General features: G+C 38.7%; 2 protein-coding genes across 3 annotated transcripts; both read right to left on the minus strand.

Annotated features, from left to right (window-relative positions):
* Positions 1–2,852: 2,852 nt before the first annotated feature.
* LOC113462593 (AT-hook motif nuclear-localized protein 10-like) lies at positions 2,853–21,457 on the minus strand. Of its 2 annotated transcripts, XR_005513840.1 has the most exons (6): positions 18,892–21,457; positions 17,631–17,683; positions 14,276–14,404; positions 13,641–13,802; positions 12,748–12,944; positions 2,853–2,958 (listed from the first exon to the last, which is right to left on the minus strand). XR_005513840.1 is itself a non-coding variant. In XM_039131367.1 (5 exons), exons 1-5 carry the CDS (start codon positions 19,226–19,228, stop codon positions 12,873–12,875), a joined length of 753 nt encoding a protein of 250 aa, XP_038987295.1. In that variant the 5' UTR covers positions 19,229–21,457; the 3' UTR covers positions 12,615–12,872. The 2 variants fall into 2 exon arrangements, 1 of the variants encoding a protein (XP_038987295.1); XM_039131367.1 differs by lacking the exon at positions 2,853–2,958 and having other exon boundaries at positions 12,615–12,944.
* A 651-nt stretch (positions 21,458–22,108) lies between these two features.
* On the minus strand, positions 22,109–24,187 carry LOC120112578 (AT-hook motif nuclear-localized protein 10-like). The gene is made up of 2 exons (XM_039132162.1): positions 24,033–24,187; positions 22,109–23,361 (listed from the first exon to the last, which is right to left on the minus strand). Exons 1-2 carry the CDS (start codon positions 24,120–24,122, stop codon positions 23,077–23,079), a joined length of 375 nt encoding a protein of 124 aa, XP_038988090.1. The 5' UTR covers positions 24,123–24,187; the 3' UTR covers positions 22,109–23,076.
* Positions 24,188–25,669: the final 1,482 nt, after the last annotated feature.

The raw sequence follows: 25,669 nt of genomic DNA on the forward strand, positions 1-25,669 counted from the left end.
GCATATTATCATCCTATTTATTTATTTTATACATGGATGCCCTGTCGAGGATGTTGAAGGCTCCAATAGAGGCTAATTCTTTAACAGTATATCAGCTTGATCATACGGGGGTAACTATTTCTCGCCTTTTCTTTTCTAATGATTGTATATTGTTTGTTCATACTACTATATCTAATGCAATGGTATAAGTTTCCATTATTAAAGGCTACTGTAAAGTTATGGGTCAGAAGATAAATTTTGAAAAATCGGTGGTAAAGCATAGTCCAAAGGTTAACATTTTTATATGACTGCATATTAAGAATTATCTATATATTAAAAATTTAGATGGCACATGGATATATTGAGGAATCTCCTATTTCTAGTTAAAAACCGACTTCTATGGATTGCAATGACTTAACTCAGCAGTTTTTTATTAGACTAGAGGGTTGGAAGTGAAAGGTTCTTTCTACGATGGGTAGAATTATTCTTGTTATAATTGTTTTATTTTCTCTTTCTATTTATTCGATATCTCATTCTTTTATTCCCAAGAGAGTTCTTTGGGACCCAATGGATAGTTGTGCCCATCTAATTTCTTAGGACTAGATATCTTACTCTTTTTAGGATGGTGGTTTGGGTATTCCTTCTTTTATAGCTAGGAGCGAGCACTCATAGCTAAGCATGGTACGAGATTTCTTATGATGCATGATGGATGTTGGAGTTCTTCCATAAGGGCGTAGGTGGCGTTAGAATTCATGACATGATGGAATTACATGCAAAGTAGGAAGGAGTGTCTTATGCTATTCGAAAAGTACGGACGACTGATATTTGTTTGGAAAGAGATTTTCAAACAGTTATTATATGACTTTCTGATCCAGGCTAAAATCAAACTTCAACCTTTTCTTCTGGATTGCCAGGGATTATTGCATTCATTGTTCTAGGTTATAAATAAATAAATAATATATATATATATATAAATATATATATATATATATATATATATATATATATATATATATATATATATATATATATATATATATATATATATATATATATATATATATATATATATATATATATATATATATATAAACCAATAATGGATGATGTCTTAAATGTCCAATCACACAGACCAGCATTAAAAGATTCTAGAATATATCTTTCTGATATTAAATATTGTATTTGTTGATTCCTATGAGTGTATTTATATTCATTTGATTTAATTTATCCATTTTACCCCAAGAGAGAGAGAGATAAGTAATAAAGTCTATACCTTGTTATGGTTTAATTTGCTTGGATATATGATTTTGTAGCATTCTATCTCTTATTGGAGTAACGTTGTATGATTGTGTCCAGTCTCTAAAATCAATCATATGCGTGTGATCCAAGCTCCCACCTACTCTCCTTTCTCCTCGCTAAAGTGATCTCTATTCCTGACAACAACTAGAATAGAATCTACCATGCTTGCATAACATCTGCAGTCAAAGGACTCCAAGCTACAATGAGCCAATCTATAGATATCATACTGAACAAGACTACCGAATTTCTCAAGATATAAAAAATACCAGCATCAATTATACATTAAGATTACAACATGAGTATCATTCGGTGCACCAATTATACATTAAGATTACAACATGAGTATCATTCGGTGCACCATCAACAACTTAGTTCTCATAAATAAAATAGGAACTGAGCAATTACCATCTCCACCAATGGCTTTCACCACTAACAAACACCATCGAGCTGAAAGCTTGCAAAACCCAGGTGAAACAGCAGGTAATATTTAAACAGGAAAAAAACTTCTCACAGGCCCTTAAATCCATCTCTACTATAGTTTCAAACTTCATACTCGTTTCCTAAACTCCAAAGGGTGATCTTCTCAGTGAAGAACCAGTCATGAATAGATGCAAAAGGCAACAAACCACACAATGTGGGAAGAACCAGTAACAGGGTACTGTAGAATGTGCATCACCTAATCCAGTATGGAAGCCCGACCACCTTAGCTCCTTGAGACACAAACAGGGCCGTAAAGAATATGGTAAAGAGCGGATGGAAACACATTTGCAAAGAAATGAAGCAAACAGAGAGCCTCCCAATACAAAAGCCAGCAATAACCATTCCCTTCCAATGTGTCAACGCAAAACTTTCCAGCAAAACCACAAACAACTCCTAGCAGCAGGAGAATGAATGTCACAGGCATGGTCGGTCCAGCCATTGCAGAGCGCTGAAATACCAAGCAAGCAATTGACAGAATCATCAATATGCCAAACAACATACGGGTTAGGGCGACAAAGCGACATCTCAGCATAAGCCAGCCTGAACTGAAAGATGCCACTGGTTTTGGGATCCACCAAGATCTGGACTCCTGTCAGAAAAAAAGGAAAAAAGAAATGTTGAAAATTCTTTTATCTCCAGAAATGACAGCATGCATGCATACAGAACTTAAAAATATATGAAAACATACCTTAAAGGTGGATGTGAAGGTTAATGTTGCCTCTGTGATCCGTTGGTATGAATAGATGGACGCCCCATATAAAAGGAAGCCAGACATGATAATCAAATCAGCGACGAAGATCTATGCACCTTTTGAGGAGTTCTGCATGCTTCATATTCTGCATTTGGTTCCTTAATTTCTCTTCCTCGAAGGAAACCTTTGAGATACACATGGATATTTTTATCTTCTCTAACAAATTTGCATGGGAAATGAGAGCTAACTGAGATCGCTTCATTTGCAATCTTTTCATGATTAGACTTAACTCAACCACCCTGAGATCATTAGAGTGTCTGTACTCTGCTCCATAACTGACCTCTCAAATGTATTCTGAAGGCAGGGACTGTATCTTTCACGCACCGGACACTTTGAGATCCGTGCACATGAAGAAATGAAAAGATTCGGAATGCTTTTAGATCTGTGCAGAGTAGGGTGCGATCCAACGGCCAACATCATGAGATCCATCATTCTGATAAAACCTGAACCTGCAGAGGAGGGAGGAGAAGGGACCAAAAATTTAACGAATTTCTGAGAATGTAGAAGCCGATCAATATGTCAAATAGCATGACTTCGAAAATAATAACTACTTTCTTTGGTATCGGCATCGCGTGAATTATGATGTATTGTCTAGATAAAGCATCCATGCATAAAGTCTCATATATAAGCATTAAATTCCTGTAAGAGCACATTAGATTTCACAATTTGCACAAACATTCTAATTCAATTAATCCACTGAATTAAAGGGTATGTAAGACCACAGAAGGAACAGAGAAAGGTGGAGAGCTTCATCAAATTTTTCAGTCATTTATGTATCCAGATAATGCAGCACAGATCTGCTGTTGCTCGAACAGTCGGATAAGGACGGACGGAAAGACATCAAAGATGCAAATGATAGGGCATCAATGTTAAGCAGAACGCCAGAGATCTCGAGGAAGAATGCGATACTATAGGCAGCACCAATTCAAAACCAGATAATTAATGAACTTTGGATGTTGATGATCCATTCACTCCCACAAACATTTTTGCATGTGCTGTCTGAAATTAGGTCTTCCTTGTCAACTAATAGTCCTAAACAGATGGCTTATTTTATCATCAACCATCTCTGTTCATATGAAATCCAGCTTTCCTGTTGATGCGTTCGCAATCACTCATGCCATGTCTGCTAGGTCAAGCTAAGATAAGATCATAGGAGTTGATTTACATGAAGGTCCATGTTATTAACCGACATCGTGATAACACCATGCTGATGAGAAGGGGAAAGAGGTCCTCCACAATGCTGAAACCATCAATAATGTGTGATTTACATTTTTTTTCCCTTCTTAATCTTAAGAGAAAAGGGTCAATCCCTCATATTGTGAAAAATCCTGATGCTTGCATTTGTCTGCTCTCAGTTTGCACCCAACTAATGATGAGCATGCACAAAAACACTTCAACTCTAAATCGTCCACAAACCTGAATGCAGTAAAAATGTTAAATATCAAAAAAAAAAAGTATAGTATGAAACAAGGTTCGCGGTACCGAGCGTACCGACGAACCGACGTACCGGTCGGCTCCGGTAACGGTACGGTACTAGTGCCGAACCGAGCCGAACCGATAGGGTACATTCGGCCTGGTTTCGACTCCATCGTTGTTTTTTTTTTTTGGAGTTCTTTCACTTTTAGATTTTTTTTGATGTTTTTATGTTTAGGTTTAAGGTTAAAACTAGATGATGCAACTTATTACTTCCAAATGATTCAAATAATGAGATGAAGAATATAAAATATCTTCAAATTAAGATACAATCAATTACATACATTTAAAGTACTCTCGGATATCTAAAATCGGGTCGAGTGGCAATGCTTCTCGTCAATATCTGGATCATCAGCATAATATGGAGGCAGATCAACCCATCCCTCTAACCAAGCGGCATTGTAGTCTTGTATGCTCAATCCTCGAGGAATGCGCGTCGGGTCATAAGAACTCTCGGATCTCTTGCTGAAGCTCTGGCTCTGAGAGGTGTCTTGATAAGGGGCCCATCCGAATATGCCGGCATCAAAATCCGACCCGTAAGACCCTCCAAGCTGCGCAGGGTAGTAGCCACCGGAAGATGACTCTGATGCACCATATCCATAGACTGGCTGAGGCCGCGGATAATAGGAAGACTCGGAACTTAATACATCAATGGATCCGACTCCACATAGGAGGTCATCTGCAGCTGCATCCTGGCCTCCTGAACGACCTCGAGGAGTTCTTCTTCGATATGCAATGGTATCCACCCGGCCTATATCAGACGGCCTACCGTGGTCCATATCTTGTGTAGCATGCGTAAATTGAGACTCATCAGTGTATCGAAAACCTCCGTCTGGCTGTGTCTCATAAGTAGTACCATACTGTCCTCCACTCCCTCCATGGCTAGTAGATCCATCACCACCAGAACCTTCATCGTTGCTGGTCCAAGTCTCCTCCTCGACACTCTCCATTGGGGCCCTTTCCTTTTCTTTTCTCGTTTGCTGGGATTGACGCCCTCCTGATCGAGTTAACTAAGTACTAGAGCGTCCTCGTCCTCGCATGAGAGGATCATCTCTCTGAACGGGAGCGTCGTACCAGTCATGCAGTGACTGGCTCCCCTCTAGCCATATCCTATCAGCTGTAAGAGTGCATAGAATGTTGCGCTCAGCCCATTGCTGTGAATCGACCATAGCCTCGGTGGCTATGATGCTGGCTGGTCGTCGAGGCGATCCTGGCTCATCAAGCTCGGGCTCCTGCTGCTGGGCCGCAAGCCAGTCGAGCATAGAATTATTATCATCATCTGTAAAAGTCCTATAGATGGGATCTGCATACTTGAGCTCCACTTCCTCCTGAATGCATTTTAGCCTCAACCGCAAATTGTAGTGCACATAAACTAGGTCGTTGAGGCGCTTTTGTGTCAAACGGTTCCTTTGTTTGCCATGCATGAGGGCGAAGGTGGACCAGTTGCGCTCACAGCCACTCAAGGAGACCGTTTGGGAGAGGATCCGGATAGCTATCTGCTTAAGATTTTTTGCGGATCTGCCAAAATGAATCCACCATTCAGCTATAAAAATATTGAAGATAATTACATTTTACATATATGATGGCATCATAGTTGAAGATAATTCAGATGCAAAAATATCTTGCAGATTTGTATTGTACCTGAATTCATAGTTGTCTTGCTCACGACAGCTGGTCGCTGTCCAAAGCTGTGGCTGCCCTCTCTAAATAATTTGGTCTGTGAAAAAAAGCTTGTTGTAGTATGTCAATAATATAAGATCCGATATATTTATATATGTTACTAAATCATAGTTACCTCTTCTATACATGACGCGACGACTTCTGGATCAGGCTCCATCTTATAAATAACATTACGCAGAGCATAAAGAAGTTCATCATCCATACCAATTCCATTTTCGTACTGAAATCGGAGATTCAGGTAGTATGCTGCACATAGATGACACCAAGATCCGCCGTACTGGTACCGGTCGGCGTACCGATGGCCGTCCGGTCCGGTCCGGTACCGGTCCGGTCCGGTCCGGTACGTACCGGCCGGTACCGCGAGCCAGAAATTTGCATTTTTTTTTAAATGTTGTCTCTGTTGGATCTTAAATTAAGTGAAGATTGTATTTTTTTATTGCTTTTTTAATAATTTTTGATGTTTTTATGTTTAAATTTAGGGTTGAAATTTGAAACATAGATGATGTATGTTATGTTTTCCTCCCGTTCCAAATGATAAAATGATACACATAAAATATCTTCAAATTAAGATACAATCATTTACATACATTTAAAGCACTCTTGGATATCTAAAATCGGAACGAGTGCCGATGGCTCTCGTAGATATCCGGATCATAAGTATAATCAGGAGGAGGCAAATCAACCCAATCAGAAAAAACGCGTGCCAGGTTATAAGAACTATCGGATCCCTCGCTCACGCTCTGGCTCTGAGAGGTGTCCTCTGATTGTGCAGGGGCCCATCCAAATATGGCAGAAGCAAAATCCAATGCACCATATCCATATTCGTCAGGCTGAGGCTGTGGATAATAGAATCCGTATCCGTATGCTGTCGGATCTTCAGTCATATCCTATCTTCTTGAACGACCTCGAGGAGCCCGTCTTCTATATCCAATGATATCCTCACGAAATCTATCAGGTGGTCAACCGTGGTCCGTATCCTATGTAGCATCCGTAAATTGGGACTCACCGGTGAAATAAAGACCACCCTCCGGCTATGTCTCATGAGTACCATACTGTCCTCCGCTCCCTCCATGGCTAGAAGATCCATCACCACCAGAACCTTCATCGCTGCTAGTCCAAGTCTCCTCCTCGACACTCTCCATTGGGACCCTTTGTTTTTCTTTCCTGGCCCTTTCTGTCTGGCTATGTCGCCCTTGTCTGCCGAGCATCTCTCGATCAGCTCTCTCGGAGGGTGTCTCGTACCAATCATGTGGTGACTGGCTCCTCTATGCCTATGGCTGATCAGCTCTGGAAGTGCGTGGAATATTGCGCTCAGCCCATTGCTCTGGATCGACCCTAGCTCCAGTGGTTATGAAGCTAGCTGGTCGTGGAGGCGATCCTAGCTCGTCAAGCTCGAGCTCCTGCTGCTGGCCTACAAGTCAGCCGAGTAGTGGATCATCGTCATTATCGGTGAAGGTCCCGTAAATCGGATCTGTATACTTGAGCTCCGCTTCCTCCTGAATGCACTTTAGCCTCAACCGCAAATTGTAATGCACATATACGAGACTATCTTAGCATAATTATATAATTACATCCATCACTATAATTGTCAGTATAATTATATCTTAGCTTACCTGCTAGATGCAATTTCTTACCCATTTGCGCTCCCCACCGTTGCTCAATGATGTTGATGTACGACCAGCTATGTGCTGGATCTGCCTCCATAATCTGATCCTTTGCCTTGACCATCATGTGATACAAAAACCCTATCTAGGGGTAGATCTTGCTATCTACGGCCCGCAGCACTTCATATAATGGTTTGATAGCCTTGACTATTGTAGTAGCCTGCTGCCAGAATGGCTGTCTCGTCACCAAGTCTTTTATCTTGCTCCATTCAGTGTCGGTATAAGAATATTTACTATCATACCACTCGGGACTGGCAAACATCTGACGTAGGGCTCCTCTCTTCTCGAGTATGCTATCAAGTGCGATGAAGTTGGTAGTAAACTGTGTGACTCCTGGTCTCAGAATCTCTCCCCCTGCATACTTTCTCATCAATGAAAGGATCCAGTTATGATTATAAATATACCTGCTAATGCGTTGGGCTGTCTCCACCATTTGTTACATCCTACGGATCTTTCCAATGTCCATCAACATGAGATCGATACAATGTGCAGCACATGGGGTCCAGAAAATATGTGGTCGCCGCTCCATCAATACCTGCCCGGCAGCCTTATATTGCGGCCTATTATTAGTGACGACCTGCACGACATTCTCCTCTCCTACCAGATCAATCACATCCTCCATAAGTTTCAGCATGTACGTGGCGTTATGCGCAAAAGCCGAAGCATCAACCGACTTGTGGAAGAAGGTATTCGCATCACAGTATGTCAGAAAGTTGATGATGCTCCGCCTGGTCGGACCGGTCCAACCATCGCACATGATGGTAGTCCATATATGGGCCACTTGCTCTTGTAGGAGTCGATCCAATTCTCTAGCTCCTTATTGTTGTCAAGAAGCTCACCGTATATGTCCTTCGGGCCTGGAGGAACTACACCGGGGCTGGCGCTTGTATTGCGGTAATGGCAGACCTGTAGTATGTATTGTCTGCCACATTCGCTGGGATGTGGCTGAAGTGAAATCAGGATCCAATAGCTCGCCACATAGTTTTCTTCTTATCCTTCATCCACATTGTGTCTACCCTCTGCTGCCTTGAATCTCTGCTGAGGAGAGCATGCGGATCTACATCATGAATTGTCGCTCCTTATGGAATTCCTCTAAATGACTTCTTTCGGCTACCAAAACTACCCAGCATAGATGCAATCCGGCCACGTTCTTTGCCGATACCCTCCCTGACTGAAGTTATCCTCAAGAACTCTAGATCTTGTCTAGTGCTCCCAGAACCGCCGTCCAACTCGTATACAAAGGGCCCAAATCGAGCCCTATGCCTGGCCACCTCCTCCTGCTGCCACTGATCATCCAGGCTTGCATGCATGGCCGCCTGAATATCTGCCTCCTCCTTATCTAGATCTTCAACCTCCTCTGGCTTCCTAGAGTGATAGGAAGGTGGCTCTGCCGCTCAGCGATCGACCTCCGCCCTCTTCTTGGAAGTCATCTCCTTCATTTCTTTGACCTCAGCGAGATTCTGCCTCATCAGCACACGAATCTCGCTAGGACAATTCGGGCACGTAGCAACCTCACCTGAATTTTCGGCTAAGTGTTGCTTCAACCTGGTTACCTCTCCTCCCTTGAAAACCTTGTCGCAAAAGTTGCATTGAAACTGGTGTTGTTGCCCCTCTCTTCCAAGTCTTCGCCCATAAGACCAGCCAATATCACGCTTTGTAGGGTTCGTTTTTCTTGATGGCTCCATTTCTATCATAAATGTACAACTAATCAAAAAATTAAGCTAATAAAGTAAATTTTCATATTATCTTATTTTTTAAGTAATTTATAAACTATTTTTTTTAAGTTACTTATTAACAAAATTAATGAAATAACATAGGACAAAAAAACGCACCTTAAATAGTCTTCGCTGGATTTTTTGGGCAGGACCTCCTCCTCAATTTGTGGGCTATCTCTCAAATCTTTCCGTCTCTAATTACTCTTCAGAGGCTCACTGAATTTGAGTTACTCTGGACAAGCCAATCTCTCTGAATGTTTTCGATTTGAGTTACTCTGGACAGAGCCTCTCGTTCGGTTTTTATAACCGAACGAGTGAGGAGGAAGTCGAGGTGCAGACAGGCCAATCTTTCTCGGGCTCGGCCATCAAGATATATTTTGAAAAGACTGAAGCAGAAGTGGCCAAAAGGCCACTTCTTTTGTGTTGTGAAAAGAAAGAAGTGGCCTCTCGGCCACTTCTTTGTTTCCTGAAAGAAAGAAGTGGCGAGGCCACTTCTTTCTTTCCCATCAAAAAAAGCTATGGCCTCGGCCACAGCCTTTTTTTTTTCAAAGAAGTGGCCAGGCCACTTCTTTGGGAAACCACGCGCCACGCAGTGGTTTCAAAAACCATAGCGCGAGGCGCTGTGGTTCATTAAAAAAAAAAATCGTACCGGTGCCAACTGGCCGGTTCGCACCGGTACCAAGCGGTACCAACTGGTATGGGCTCCGTACCGGTCGGTTCTACTAAAAAGACCAGGAGATACCGGATTTCACATGGTTCCGGTACCGGTCTAGGACCGGACTGGTACGTACCGGCCGATACAGGCCGGTACGGCAGTCCATGGTATGAAGTATAGACGTATTCCATGCTCAGTTTTAATGGCTTTACATTTATGTTATGAACATTAATGTTTTACATAAAATTCAAAAACAACCTTTAGATTTTCTTTATTAACATTTGAAACAAGGTTCGCCATCTCGGTATCGGACCGCATACCGGTGCCAAACTAGCACAGTGTCGGTATGGTATGGTACGAAATTTTTTTGGTATACCGGATGTCGGTACGCCACCATACTGGGTACTGGTACTGAACCGGTATTATACGGTACGTTTTGTTCCGCCCAGTTCAGACTGGTACAGCATATCATGATTTGAAATGATATGCAATAAATAGTGAAATAAATAAGTTTTCAATAAACCCGTAACTCCATCTTGCTTCATTTGTCTCTTCAGTGCACTGTCCAAGGATATGGATGTTTTCGTAAGCCACAATTTTTTTCATCTAAAAGCTCATGCAAGAGTTTTTCCTTCCATATAAAGAAACTAGGATTTAGCACACAACAAGCACATGATTGAGTAAAAAGGGAGGGATGCAAGAATCATTGTTGGAGCCAATCTTGGACATAGGAGCCACACTTAGAGTTGGGGCCCATCAGTGCAATAGTTCTTTGTTTTCATAAGCCACAACTTTTTCATCCAAAAGTTCATGCAAGAATTCTTCCATTCCATTTAAGAAAACTAGGATTTACCATGCAAGAAGCAGACGAGACAAAAGTGAGGGGCACAGGAGTCACCTTTGGAGCCAATCTTGGATAAGGGAGCCATACCTAGAGTTAGGGCCCATTGGTGGGATAGTTCTTCTTCTTGTATAAGGTTGGGGCAGAGTCATACTTGTGGTGGAGTCACACTCTTAAGAGTCAAATTCTATATAAAGAGATAATTTAATATAACATGCAAAGATAGAGTATTTGAACCATATTCTGCCGAACCTGGCCGAATCACTCGGCTCATCTTGTACCAAAGCGAACCAGCATGGAATCAGCATGGTTCGGCCGTTATTTTCAGAAAATTCCATGAACTGCTCCAAACCGGACGGTTCGAAGAGGAATCGGATGGTTCGGAGCGAAACTGATGCAAACCAAGAGCTGGTTCAACCCCCCTTCCTTTCCAAAAGGCTCGAATTTATGGTCTGTCAATCTAGGGTGAACCGCTCGATTCTCCCTGTACCAAATCGGTAGCCGATTGGCACGGGTCCCTGTACCGGTTCGGCTAACCTTGATTTGAACCATGAATTCTTTCGATCACCGGATTATATAAAAGGAGGCCACCATTAATAAGCTTGCAATTGTCAGTTAGTTTCATCCATTAATTTAGCTTATGGAAGTTTTGGCCTTCAAGGGCGTGCAATCTTCATGATTTCTGATAGAAGTTTTTTAAGGTATTGATTTCATATGTAGTTCAATTGCTTTGTCTTCAGCGAGTCGGACGCATGGATCAAGGTACATGACCAATAGTGTACTAGCCTTGCACTCGAATGTCCATCCATGTCGTGCCCATGTTCAGCATAAATTGGCATGATGAGGAGTGCCAAATATTGGGATGTTAACAACTAAATGCTAGAGTGGTACTATGGACCTAATTTGCAGGGGTTAAATATGGTACTTTGGACCTTATACAGGGATAATGTCGCCATAATCAACAAGGCGAAACATGATATTTTTAAATCGAACTTATGAACATGAATATTTGAGCAATATTGGATATTTTGGATTTGTCTATAAAAATACAATAATTTTGATTATATGCTTATTATCGGTAAGAAAACTTATTTAATTTATTACATAAAGTATTGAGTCAAGGCATTCATTTCTCACTAGGTTGTTGAGCTTACTATTTGGTCTCTTCTTTCCCTACATATATAGAGAAGTAGTCATTGAAGGGGTACTGCCATGGACGTGTGACTAGAAGCGAGAGTAAAATCTACTGATGTAGCCTAGAATTAGTATTTTTTTCATACTTTAATATTAGAAATATTTTTATAGGTTTCTTATTTTGATTGTGTTTGAAGATAGTTGATGTCAGACTTTTGTGAACAAAAATTCTAGATATTTCTTTTTAGTTTGAATTATTAATTGTTAGAATTTAGATTTTTTGATTTTATTCTGCTGCATTATTTATGATATCATGATGGAAGCTCTGCATGCTTGTAAGAAAGTACCCTATGAGTATGCAGTGGTTGCCATATCTCTGACTCACGATTTCGAGATGGAGGCATGATCAAGGTTTGTTGTTTTGGTACCGAACCCGGTATCGGTGCCACACTAACATAATGTCAGTACGGTACAGTACGCAATTTTTTTGGCGTACCGATACTCGGTACGCCATCGGTATCGATTTCAAACCGGTATGGTACAATACGCTCGATACAGTTTGGTTCCGTACGGTATGGCATACCATGGGCATGATACATTTTATCTATTCTAAGATATAAAGAGGCCACATGTCTAAAACCTATGGTTTGCAAGGAAGCAGTTAGATAAGATGCCAAACTTTGACATGTACAAGCAGAAAAGATCGACATTTCGTAGGACTACACTGGATAAACACAACCAGATTTGTGAGTGCAGCAGGAAAAGATCCTTCTGTTTCAAAAGTATTATGCAAGTCCACAAGCATTAACTTCCAATATGTTTTAGTTCCTTCTACAAGATTTAGTAATATCACAAATGCTGATTTTGTGTAGCCCACATCTGTTGGAGTCTATTATCAAATAACCAGAGCAATAGTGATTGTCTAAAAGGTACAATGAACATTAGAGATTAAACATGAAGATTTTACTAAAGTTACTTTACAGTCAAGAAAAGGGAAGCAAAGCATTCATTTTCGAATAACCTAGCCAGAAAACTATGCAAGGTAAGATGACAAGATGGATTTAGAGAACAAGCACCATTAAAGTTTGTAAGATGCAAGTTAATCCCATGGCATGCTGTAGATGTTCTGCTAGTTGTTTCACATGTCAGTATGCCCTACGAAGGACCATTGGCTCCAATTGTTGTCACCAGGGACAAGCATTCAGGGGGCATTCACCAAAGGATCAGACTGTTTTGGCTCTTCCACACCAGCAATGAAACTGCCTGCAATCACCTATAATGAGCAATAGTTTGTTACGTTCCATTGCAAAAAGCAGCATCCAGGAGGAAGAGTAAGGGACAAACTTCATAAGTTTCTCACAATTCGAAAGATGATCAAAATGTCAAAGAAAAAATAAATGAGAACGAAAAATAGCAATTTTCTGTTGATATTGATGCTGTGTATATAATGAACTGCTTGATTCATACCCTTAAATATAACCTCATACAAACACAATATTCATCATATAAATCTGCTATGATAATGCATTATATTTCTAAACCTCCATTAACATCCAAGGCCAATTCATTCATCAAATTGAAGAATATGTATGATTCTAGAAATTATTGAGATAGTTAGAGAAGGATTCAAGGAATATTTTGGACATTAAGGTAAGATGCAATCGTTTATTGGATATTAACATGCAAATCTCCAAACTGGTTGTTCAACACAAAGCTCCAGAGGAGATCTGCAAAAGAAAATATTATCCAGGATGACCCTTGAGGAACGTAATCATTCTCATATAAAGACAAAAAATCATCAAATTTCAAATATAAGTTTATATGGAAGGGCAAAAAGAATATCTATATTGAACCATTCAGTTCACAGTATATTATATACAAAATTTCAAGTTCATGCAGGGTTATTATTCCTATCCAAACCAATATTATCTTAAAGAAATTTCATAGTGCAACACTACGAGAGGAAGACCTTGACAGGTGTTGCTGCTCTAAAGAGTCCTGCCACTCTGCCGCCTAAAACCCAACCATCAATTCCAGCCAGTGACACACTCAGGGCCCCATTCCATGTCTGCCGGCCAGCACTCTCTGACAGCACATATGAGCCCGAGAGTGACAAGATTTCAAATGGACCCTGTATTTTTGTCATAAGAGCAAAGTTACAAGTAAAAAAAAGCTTGTTCCTACAGAATGAGAAGGGAGAACAATCAAAGGAATAGATTCTAGAAGTAATGGTTCCCTTTCTTATCAAACTACATGCAAGGAGTAAATAGTTAAGAAATTTTATACGCATAAAACTCAGATTTTGCATTTGTCTCATTGTCGTGAGCAAAGACGATCCTATAACTGAGAAATTAAAGGACCATTCACTAGCAATACAAAAATGACCAAACTTGCTGAACTTGTAGCAGAATGAAGAACGCTTAATTTACAACCCAGTTACATGAAAGCATTTAACTAATATGTTTCTTATGTGTGTGAAAACCAAGCAACGTGGACATAAACTGGTGGTGAGCAAACAATTTGAATCTGGAAAAGAAAATTCCATCAGACCTCTACTAGGAAACTAATGTTCACATATCAGACGCAAGTTTCCAATTTACAAACCTCATATGTTACTGGCCCACTAGTTGCTGCTCGTTGAATAGTCACACTAGAAATTGCACCAATTGCAGAGAGAATACAAAAAGAGCGTGAACCATTCTGAAAAGTTGACATAATCTTTGATCCAACATCCTAAAACATAAAAAACATTCAGTTTATAGCATCTCAATTTTTGCACATGTATTTATAAAACCTCAAAACTTGTAACTTAAGCAGCAAAATCTTTATTCCAGTTCTACGGTGTTGATAGATGATCACAGTATCATCTATAAAAGTATTTAGAACTTCATTGCCAGCAACTTATTGGAACACCGGATCTCCAAAAAATTGCATCCTCAAAATACTATGACAACACCATCATGGGTGTTAGGTAATTTATGCCAGACTATCCAGCATAGTAAAAGCAAAAGAATGGAGAATTCTCATCCCAAGAAGACAGAGAAATATGGATATGTAGACAGTGGGCCTCATAAACTTGCACGATAGAACTGGAGGCAAAAAAGTGTATGAAATGTATACATACAAATACAACTGTCTAGGCTTGGCATGGTGCAGTACCAAGAGGGAGAAAACTTGAGTAGGTCTCTCGGTTTATTCAATTCATTTAAGAAAGATTTTTGTGGCAAGCCACAAGAGTGATAATTGTTAAATAAAACAGCTTTTATTGTAAAGGTGTTATTACAGTCAACAGCCTTTTTCTTTATACTTTGTCTAAAATGATGTATAAGTGATATTAGCATGTCAAAATTACAAGAAAACACGTCAAGTTCAAGTACATAGTCACATACTAGTTCCATTATCTTCTTACCACACAAGCCAGCTAAGAATATGCACTCATGCATACATCAAAACTTCTATCTCCAAAAGTTAATTTAGGAATTCTCCCCTTCCATTATTGGAAGAAAGAAAATAAATAAAATACATAAGAACCCTAATTGTACCTGTAAACAGACCCAACTTTAATAAGATCGTAGCTCAGTTTACATAGCTAAATAACCCATAGTTTATTAATATGTTGTTCCTTACACAATTAGAATATAGAAGGGTTGATAGTTTTAGAGTGCTTTATTAGGAAATTTTAAGGTGTTGTTCTTTCCATGAGTCCTTTTTATATTTTCTTGAGTCTAGTGGAAAACATTTATTGGATCTGAAATATGAAAAGTGTAGATATATTAGAATTTTCTGTTTATTTTGTATTTCTAGAATCATACAAATGGCTATCTTATAGGATGTTTTTGCAAGTTAAAATGCCTGATTATCGAATTATTTAAGAAAAAAATCTTGGATTATCCTTCTTTCTTTAATTTTATTTAGATCAGGTAACGAGTCCCATGTCTGTATGATTATAATTAGATCTTCCTTTAAGAAGCCTATATTGATTTGGAATTTAGGATCTTACTAGGAAAAAAGAAAGGAATCAAATTAAGGGAATCAATGCCAATAAAAGGTGTTGTATTAGAAACAGCCAATAAGGTCAATGCACCGGTAGTAGATGGTATATTGGCTGGTACATCGTTTACTGGATTTTAGTGTCTTTGGAGGAAAAAATAAGAAATTTATTTAATTTTTAGTTAATCTTAGATTATCTTATTTATTTAGTTATTTATATTTTAATTTGGGGATGAGTCCTAGATCAATAGAGTTTGTAACCAATCTTTCTTTTATGATATGGTAAGAATAAAGATCAGATCAAGGGTTTTCCAATACAAGGGTGTTGTGCTTGCGAGGACAATAAGGTTAATGATACTAGTAATGGTTGATATATTGGCTTGTGCATTGTGAATTGAATTTAAATCTAAAAAAATTAAGAGGCATTAAATACTTAGAAAACTTCCAATAAAGAAATCCTCTATTATGAAATTTAAAATCTGTTCATTTGGTAATCATAACCAGACCCACTAATATGATGATCCTGCCTTTGATTTGTTTGACTTACTAGCTTACTCCAACATCTGATGGAGAATGGCCTAAACAATCTGCAATTTTTATCCCTATCTCTTTCTCAACTTTAATTTACAAGTAGATTTGATATAGATAAAACCACCCTGTTTTATGATACGTCGTACTGTGAGCCGACCTGAAGGATTTTGCAAATTGTTGATGATGTTTTGACTAAGGTAAAACACTAGAAGACAGACTACAAAGACCCATGCAAGTGTGTGTTTAGTTGCACATTGGTTGCCAGGTACATCTTGGATAACTATACAGAGCCAAATAAACCAAATAATATCTTCTGGCAAGTCTTTTTGGGTGAAGTTTGGGTCTTTACAAATGGCATCAAAGCGGACCTGCCTAAACAACCTATGTGTGACCAGGGGACACTATAGCATGAACCTTTTTTCAGCTCACCACAAGCTGATTATAGTATTCGTGATTGGTTTAGATTGATTTTGGACCCCTAGCCTAACAAGAACACCGTGTTGGGTAGATCTTGGTACTTATATAAAGCCAAAGAACTTAATTAATACCTTCAAGCTAGCCTTTTTGCGTGAGATTGGTGGTTGCTATAGACATCATAGGTAGTAGATGATTCAGGGCCTTCCACTTAAGGAAAAATGTTATAAATTGAGACGTATGTGCATTGAATTCATGAGATTGAGGGATAAAAAAATGGCTCGATTTACCAATTATCTCAATTAAATTAAGATAGGCTTACAAGAGAAGAGAAGATAAGATTACAACAATAGTTATTTCTTTTGAGGTCACACACACGTAGAATAGCAAATTTATTGCAGGGATGCATTAACCATACCAGTCTTCTTAAGGATTTGATTAAGATTTGGCATCTTGATAGCGGATCCCGTACTATTACCATCCTATTACGGTGTCAATATGTGGTATGGTACAAGACAGGCGTACCGAGTGTCGATACGGCACGAGACTGCATATAGGTTTGGTACTAGTATAGTACGGTATGCTTGGTATGGTACGGTATGCTTGGTGCAGTATGGTACCTATAAGTATGGTGAATCTTGGATCTGATTGTAATCGTTGATTAACTCACTAAAAACATTACTTAGAAATGATTGTTGTTGACAATACAAAGATATACAATACATTACCTTGTAACTACAAAGTGGTGAAATAAGACTTGTAGTTATATTTAATATTTTTTAACACAACTAACAACTGCCAGACAAATAATATCTAGGGGCCACCAATAGCACCCATCAACAAGGAGGCAAAATTAGTAAAATCCCTTTCATAACAAACTCTTGTGCAGTTATATACTCTAAAAAGAACAATATTCAAGAATCATCAAACACATAAATCCCAAGACAGTATTTGCAAAAAGAAATTAAGGTAAAATGCATTCTAAACATATAAAATGTCTCATTTTGCAGAAGAAAAGTCAAACCTCTCCAGCCTCAATGGTCATGATATGCAAGATAAATCCAGTTCCAGATGATCCTGCAGGTGATTTTCTCTGTAAGTATTAATAATGTACTGCAAGATGTAAATCTTGTCTGAAGGTATAGGATATTTCAGCACTATTATATGCACAATGAAAACAAGATTATTGGATGTGCATAATCAAGCACAAACAACAAAGGCTCATTTTTCAGAATCTGTTGAATGATACCTTCAATTGAAATGGAGATGATAGAAGAGGCATCTTGAACAACAAAGCCAGCAAGAAATTTCAAATTTCTGAAACTATGGACAAATGTTACAGTATATAGTAAATCCAGTATACAATCAGCATCATATTAAACAAGAGGAAAAGAAAAAAAAACACTCAAAAGCTTTGGGCTGAAGTTCAAACCATAACATCCACTGGAGAAAAGGAACTAATTTTGACAATTATAATCTCCCAAACCATGCAACATTAAAAGCATAAAATTTCAATTAGAAGAAACTTTTTGGAATTTTCCTGACTTAAACAATCACAAAAACCAAAAGTCTGCTGAGAAAAACATCTCATTATGCACATCAAATCGAAACTGCATCTCTGCAGCCACATAAATAGCATAAAAGGTAATTCTACCACGTCTCATTTCTAGCATGTTGATCCATCAAAGGCTGAACAGAAACAGAACAGTATTTCTTTACCCTTTTGACATGGTGAACTCTCTTTTCCAACCCTCACCAACTACCAAGACCACATCTTTCTCTCATATCCCAAATAAGTATATGCTTAAAGAGTAATGCTACAGGGCTACTCTTATGTGCAAGATTTGCCATCTCGATACTGGACCCCATACCGGTGCCATCCTGTTACAGTGTTGGTATGCGGTACGCTACGAAATGACGAAGCATACTGAGTGTCAGTACGGTACAAGACCGCATACCGGTTTGGTACTAGCATCAACCAGTACAGCAGACCTTGCTTATGCGCACACAAACAATCCACTTGTCATGCGACAAGAAGGGATTGGTGCAATTCATGGTGTTTCTTGCCAAACACGGGCAGTTGGTGGATTATGTAGTTGTCAAATGAGCAAGTAATGGACATGATGAATTTTTGTGTGCACATAGCAGGCTCTTTCCACCAAGAACATCAAACCCACTAACCTGAATAGAGATCACCTTGTTGCTGTAAGAAAAAACCCAAACTAAAACTTTTATGGCAATATATAAAGCCCAAAATAGAAATAAAAAGAGAGAAATGAGATTACCCAGTGCATCCATCTGCAGCTGTTCATCCATATCCTTCTTCTCGGCTTCTGCTAAGCATGTTGAAGCTGTACTAGCAGAAGGAGAAATCCTTCCAGCATGATCAGATGGGCCTGGAGGAGCCACTGATATGGGGGTGACTGCAAACACCATGTTCTGGCCAGGATGATAGTTCCTTTGCCGTCCACACTTTCGTTTCATTGGCACTTTGGTGCGCGGCTTGTGGTTGCCACCAATCGGTCTACAGACAGCAGCAGTTCCTCTATGGGACACCATTTCCATGTTGTTTATTGGAGGCTGTGTTTGGACTGTGCTCGTCGCCTCAGATTTCATACCCATGATCTCAAAGAGGAAAATTTTGCATGCTATCACCCAAAATTTCCAAGCAAAAATCACGTTTTGCTCTTTTGAAGAAGCGAAATAGATATATTTGAGAGGTTTATGCCTGTGGCTTTTTTATTTTCTATGAAATCAAAAAAGGAATTGCCAAAAAGAAGAATATTTTCGATCAAAAAAAAATTGTGGGAACAAGCTTGAAAATCCTCAAAACCCTGAATACTGGGCTCAAAATCACATCCGGAAGTTGCAAAAAAAGAATCAGTATATAAGTTTCAGTACAAGAAATATTAGACATGGATGTAAATTATGCTGAATATACCAAGCTCTGATCAAGATACAGCAAAAAAAAGGGTAAAGAAAACTATGAAACTCAGAAGCCGGGTCGTCCCAAAAAAATCTCATTTATCCTGAATTTTACCTCAATATGCATGAATTCCACCAATATTTGGGTGGAGAAGACTGAGGAATAGGGAAAAAATGGGAATAGGTAGAGGAAGACACCCTAACCTTGTCAAAGAGCCCCCAGAGCTTCAGATAGAGATGAAAAAATGTATGATCTCTTGGCTTTCAATTGTGCAACACATACTAGAGAACTCTATTACAATAAATACACAGAAAAATTGAAGTATGACAAAATTGCTTTCCTATAAAATAATAAACATAATGGAAAACATTAAATACATGCATCCCCCCTTAAATGAAAAATATATGCTCAGATATGCTCCTCCTTGATTGAATGTCTTCTGTATCTTTTAAACTTTTTGCCTTCCCTCATCCTCTAATATTTTTTGAAGAATAGTCCTTTCATTTTTACAAGGAAATATACAAGAGCAAATGCATACTTAAAAAGAGAGAACTCTTCTCTCATTTATTTCCTTTCATGTCTGCTATTCCTTCTATATAACAAAAACGCATATCATTGGTCCATGCTTTATTTTTTTTGAAACTATCTTCTCTCAACTGAGAAGACTCATTAATCAGTTTTCTCTTGCTTGTCTGAAAAATTTGTGGAACTTAATAGCCAGTCTTTTGTTTGAATATTTCACTTTTAGTCCTTATCCTAGTTGGTTGTTTTATGTTTAGTCACTTGTATATAATTAGAGCCATTTTGGCACACAATTTTGTATTTTCTATATATAGATTCTCTCAGAGAAACACGGGGACAGAGTGATCACCATTTCATTGCAAATATCATGCATATATCCTTTCATATTTATAGTTATCCTTATTCTTTATAATTTATTAGTATCTAAAATGTGCTATGCATGCCAAAGCATATGTATCAAAAAATAAAAAATTGAATTGTTTTGATCTATTTATCATATTTTCTTTTATTTTTATTACTTTTAATTTCAAACTTGATTTTATTAGAAGATAAACTTGAAAGAAAACTGGGATTCATAGAAAGCCAACAAGGCCTAGAGGCCCTAGACTTTTTTAAAACACAGAAAGCGCCCTGTCTCCCTCAAACATCAGCTTTATGCACATGCTATGCACATGTAAAACGAGTGAGAGGAAAGCAAAGATAAGAGAAAGGGGACTCTCTCTCTCTCTCTCGGCACAAGTCCCACAAAATAAAATTAGTGCAGCACCTCTTGCGTACCCTATCCCATGGTTTGTTGTACTGCCTGGTACGCAACGTACTATACTGTACCGGAAGAAAATCGGTACAAAACTTAACTTCAAGTTGATACAAGCTCCGTACCGCCCGTACCGAAGCATATCGACCTGTATCAAGGCGTACCAAGATAAAAATTAAGAAAAACGGTTAGAGAACTATTTTCGGTATAGGAGTGTACCATACTCTACCGTATCGAATCGATAAGGTACCAATATAGTATCCGGTACCGAGATTGCAGAACTTGCCCTATCCTTTGAAATAGAAACCAAGCTTTAATATGTCCCAACTCTAGAGTTTTCTTTACATACTAATATTTAGATGCACTTCTAAGACATTTAAATCAAGGTCCGTCGTACTGCCGTACTGGTGGAGACCAGTACCGATACGGTATCGGTTCGATACTGGTTGGAAAACCGCGGACCAAAAAAAAAAAAAAGAGCGCCGCGCGCGCATTTGAGTCAATGGCCCACGTGGGCTGCCCCGCGTGGGCGTGATGCCCCGCGCGCAGTTCAGCCCGCGGGGGCGCGCTGCCCCGCTCGGGGTACCGTGCACGGACCTATTTTTTTTTTCCCTTCTCTTCCTCCTTCCGAAACCTTCTCTCCTCTCCTTTCTTCTCTGCTCTCCTCCTCTCTTCTCCTCTCTTTCCCCTTTTCTCTCGCGAGCAGGGAAGGAAGGAAGGAGTTGACCAGGAGGGGGGTGATCCTCGTCGCCATCATCGGGGTGCTCCGGAGGGGGTCGGCCCGAGGTTAGGTGTGAAATGCGAACCGGTACTCTTTTTCTCTTCTTCTTCTTCTCCTCTTTCTCTTCTTCTTCCTCTTCTTCTTCCTCTTTCTTCCTCTTCTTTCCTCTTCTTCTTCCCTACAGGTGTGAACCGTTTTCAAAGGTTGTACCGTATCGGTGACGGGCGGTACCGGTATGGTATGGGCTGAACCGACCGGTACGAGCCGGTTCAGCAGATCCTAATTTGAATATTAAACACAAAAAGTTTGCTTAAAAAGATATATCAATATTAGGAAAGATGAAACACATCCATCAAAATCAAAGCAAATATAATCAGCATCATTTGCTCTACGACACTAGATTTATGCATATGATGTTATATGATATTTAATTTTAAAATAATTATAAATCTTTCTGATTTTTTGGTTGAAAAGTTCAATAATTAAAGTTTTTGTAATTGGATTCCTTTTCATTAAAACCTTTACTCCTATATTGGAAGATTTAATGCAAGTTAAATTCCATATAATACTTCCCCTATACTGCATACCAATGTCAATATGCAGGTCCTACCAATAACAGTTTCCAGTATGCTTTTCTGGTTACTTAAGATCATGGATTAGAATATCATTTTGACCAAAGATATCAAATGACACACTTTGGTATGGTCAGTACGCCCTTCATTCGGCCTATTTGGATCTTTAAATTTGTATTTTTGGTCTTTTCTTCTCATGTTTTATTGTTCCAGTGCTCTGTTTTTGTATAATACAGTAAGTGTATTGATTTAAAATGCCCTAGTCAACCTCTTCAATATGCACAAAAGTTTTCTCGTTTGTAATTTAATACAAATCTTCACATAACCTGCAATCAAAAGTACAAAAATTTATTGAAAAACTATAAATATGCATTAACAATTGAAATCTAATTAGCTTACTGAAATCAATGAATTAATGAATCATACCAAAGCTTATAGTGCATTCAGTATGAAAGAGACTATTACTAATACCAATTTGAAAATTGACAAAAGAAAAATACATTTGGCATATTACTGGAAAGCAATGACCATGTTTTCGACATAAAAATATAATCCTTCACAATGCCACATCAAATGCCTAGCAGGCTTATAGACTTCTAATAAACTACCACATACATAATAGGTATCTATTGTAAATGTCTGCATAACACTTGAATAGGAATATCTCCTTTAAGCTAAGGATCGACTAACCTTATTTTAGGTGAGCTCCTTTGGAGATTAAATACATGATTTTCCTTACCAGACTTGTGGGTATTTTCATTTTTTAATTCTGCAACAAGTTGGCTTAGCATGATGAACTTTCATATCCCAAATGTATTTGGGTAGAAAATAGTGATATTGATAGTCTGAGAGGCATCTATTCTTGGAAAATAATACCAGAGACGTGATGCAAGAAAGATAGTCAGAAAAACAAACAAGTTAATCGGAAAAGGAGGAATCATGGAACTAATAATGCAGAAATTATAACTATACCAGTTATCTCCAAGGCACAATAACCACCCCAGCTGATTCATCATCTAAGTACCAATGCTTTGGGAAGGCTGGACTCACAGGAATGCCAGAGAACCCACTAAGTGTGCCTTGTGATGGTGGATTGCTCGAAATCATTGTGTCACCTGGTGCAGCAACTTTTGGAGGTGCAGATGCAGGATCTGCTGGAGGCATCTCTTTTGAGTTGTCGAATACTTCTCTGCCCCTGGCAATAAAACTACCCAAGACCACCTGCAATGAGCAACTGATTGTTGCACCAAGAACAGAAACCTGCCAAAGAAATAGTAAGCAGGTAATACATAAACTTTCATATTCTAGGAGGTTATCAACACATCAAATCACTGTTATTCAAAGAAAGAATCAATATTTTTCTATTTAGTATCATGCCTACATGTGTGATGACACACAGGTTTGAAATTATATATTTGCATAGAGACTCAGACAAACACATTATTCAAAATATAACCCTTACTGATACAAGCATTAACCTCCTATGCTCATGGACCAGAGAAGAGAAAGCTTATGTTCCAACAATGATTTGAGAGCTTAATCAGGATTTTCTAAATCAATAATTTAGAAAAGGGCAACAGACTAACTCATTAGCAACTTTTCATCCATGAGGGCAGTATGAAACATGCAAATCTCACAAAGATAATTATCATCACTAGTTTTAAGTGGGTGTCATGCAAAAGAATGAACTATACAAGTTGCAAGGATCATTCTCAAGCTGTAATTCTGTAACAAGATAATATAGCAGGACTGAACTTTCATATCGCAATGTATATGGATAGCAAATAAGGGCAGTAAATAGCTATCCATATTAACTCTTCTGATCCATATACTGAAAATTGCAGGCTTACAGAAGAAAACATTTCCAACCCAATCAGTCATAATTTTAAAGAATTTTACAATTCTACATCATGATATGAACAGAGGACAACCTGTGCAGGAGATGCTGCAGTCATAACCCCGGGCACTCCACCTAGAACACAACCGTCAAGGAGAGAAAATGATGCACTTAGTCCACCCATTTGACTGCACCGGCTCCCACTCTCTGATGGCAGAGACGTGCCAGTAAGTGACAAAATTTCCAAGCGATCCTGGGTGTTAATCACAAGAGCATGATACAAGTAAACAAAGTTGTTATAAAAACCAATAGAAAAATTTTGTCGAAGCCTTATATTTATGAAAGCATATTGTTAGACTATACGCAAGACCATAAAATTTTAAGAATCTTCAAAATACAAAATATTAAGATTTGCACATCTAAATTGATCTGTGCTCTGATGATATATCCTATAACTTGATCCACCAGCAATAAAAATAACCAAATTGCTGAACACTAGAATGAGGAATGTTTACTAGACTTGCCAACTGGCCATATGCAAAGCAAAGGTTAGTATCTCTATAAAAATATGAAATCAAGGTATGTTGTCTCAGTACCGGGCCCTGTATCAATGCCACCGTGTTACTATGTCAGTACACCTTGTATGGGGGCCAGTTTGGCATACCAAATATTATTACGTCCCTCATACCACATACCAATAACGAACTAGTTTGGTACGGTATGCTCCATACTGTCAGGTTAGGTATGTTATGACATACCTGGTACGAAATATAACCCAAATCATACTGATCAAGCCTGGTGTCAACTATATGGGTGAATAGACCAATGAACAAAGATAAGTAGAAAAGGGACAACAGATGACTTAAATTCACAACAATGAATGTTTCAGGGATTGCTCATAGGAAATTAATTGTCAACATGTCAATTGCAATTCCAAAACTACAAACCTCATAAATTATAGTCACCGCAGAAATCACCCAATGGAAGGTCACTTAGGAAACACCGCCACTTGCAGAAAGAATATAAACAGCATCTGGTCTTTGCTGTAAAAATGTCACAATCTCTGATGCAACATCCTGAAACAAGAAAATCATATTAGCTCATAGCCACAGATGTTTGCAGATCTCTTCTACAAAAAAAAAAAAAAAAGGAAAAAGGAAAAGAAAGAAAAAAGAAGAAGAATTTTGCGGATCTATTTGTAGCATTCAAAATCAGTATCAAAATTCACCTGCAAAACAGCCTTATCCCATCTATCTGGTGTTGATCCAGGGATGAAATGATTCAAAAAATATCAAGAACTTCAAAATCAGAATCCATTAGAAAACATATTTCTCCCACATAGAAGCACCTTTAGATGCTAGCATAACGCCGAAATGGAGAAATGGAACATCTAGAGGTAGAATTTTGTAGAATAACTAAAGCAAAAGGGAAAGAATTTTCAATGTGCATACACATACAGAGATGCAAGAGAGAGAGGGGAAAGCGAGAGAGGCAGGAGGGGGGGAAAGAGTGATGCAGAAATTGGCTGAAAGAATTCTACAGATCATGGAAAACAAATCTGTGTAAGATGAATTTCTATGACACTCTAGGGTAATACAGTGCCTCATCACTTAAAAAGATCATGTAAGAAGGTTTCTCAATTTTGTTGTCCTTTGATAAGTCAAAATTCTGTGGGCAAAACCATTGTATTGAACCAAAACAAGGGACTGCTGTAAGGATTTGCAACCCCCC

This window comes from Phoenix dactylifera, chromosome 11 (genome assembly GCF_009389715.1).
Source record: "Phoenix dactylifera cultivar Barhee BC4 chromosome 11, palm_55x_up_171113_PBpolish2nd_filt_p, whole genome shotgun sequence".
Taxonomy (NCBI): domain Eukaryota; kingdom Viridiplantae; phylum Streptophyta; class Magnoliopsida; order Arecales; family Arecaceae; genus Phoenix; species Phoenix dactylifera.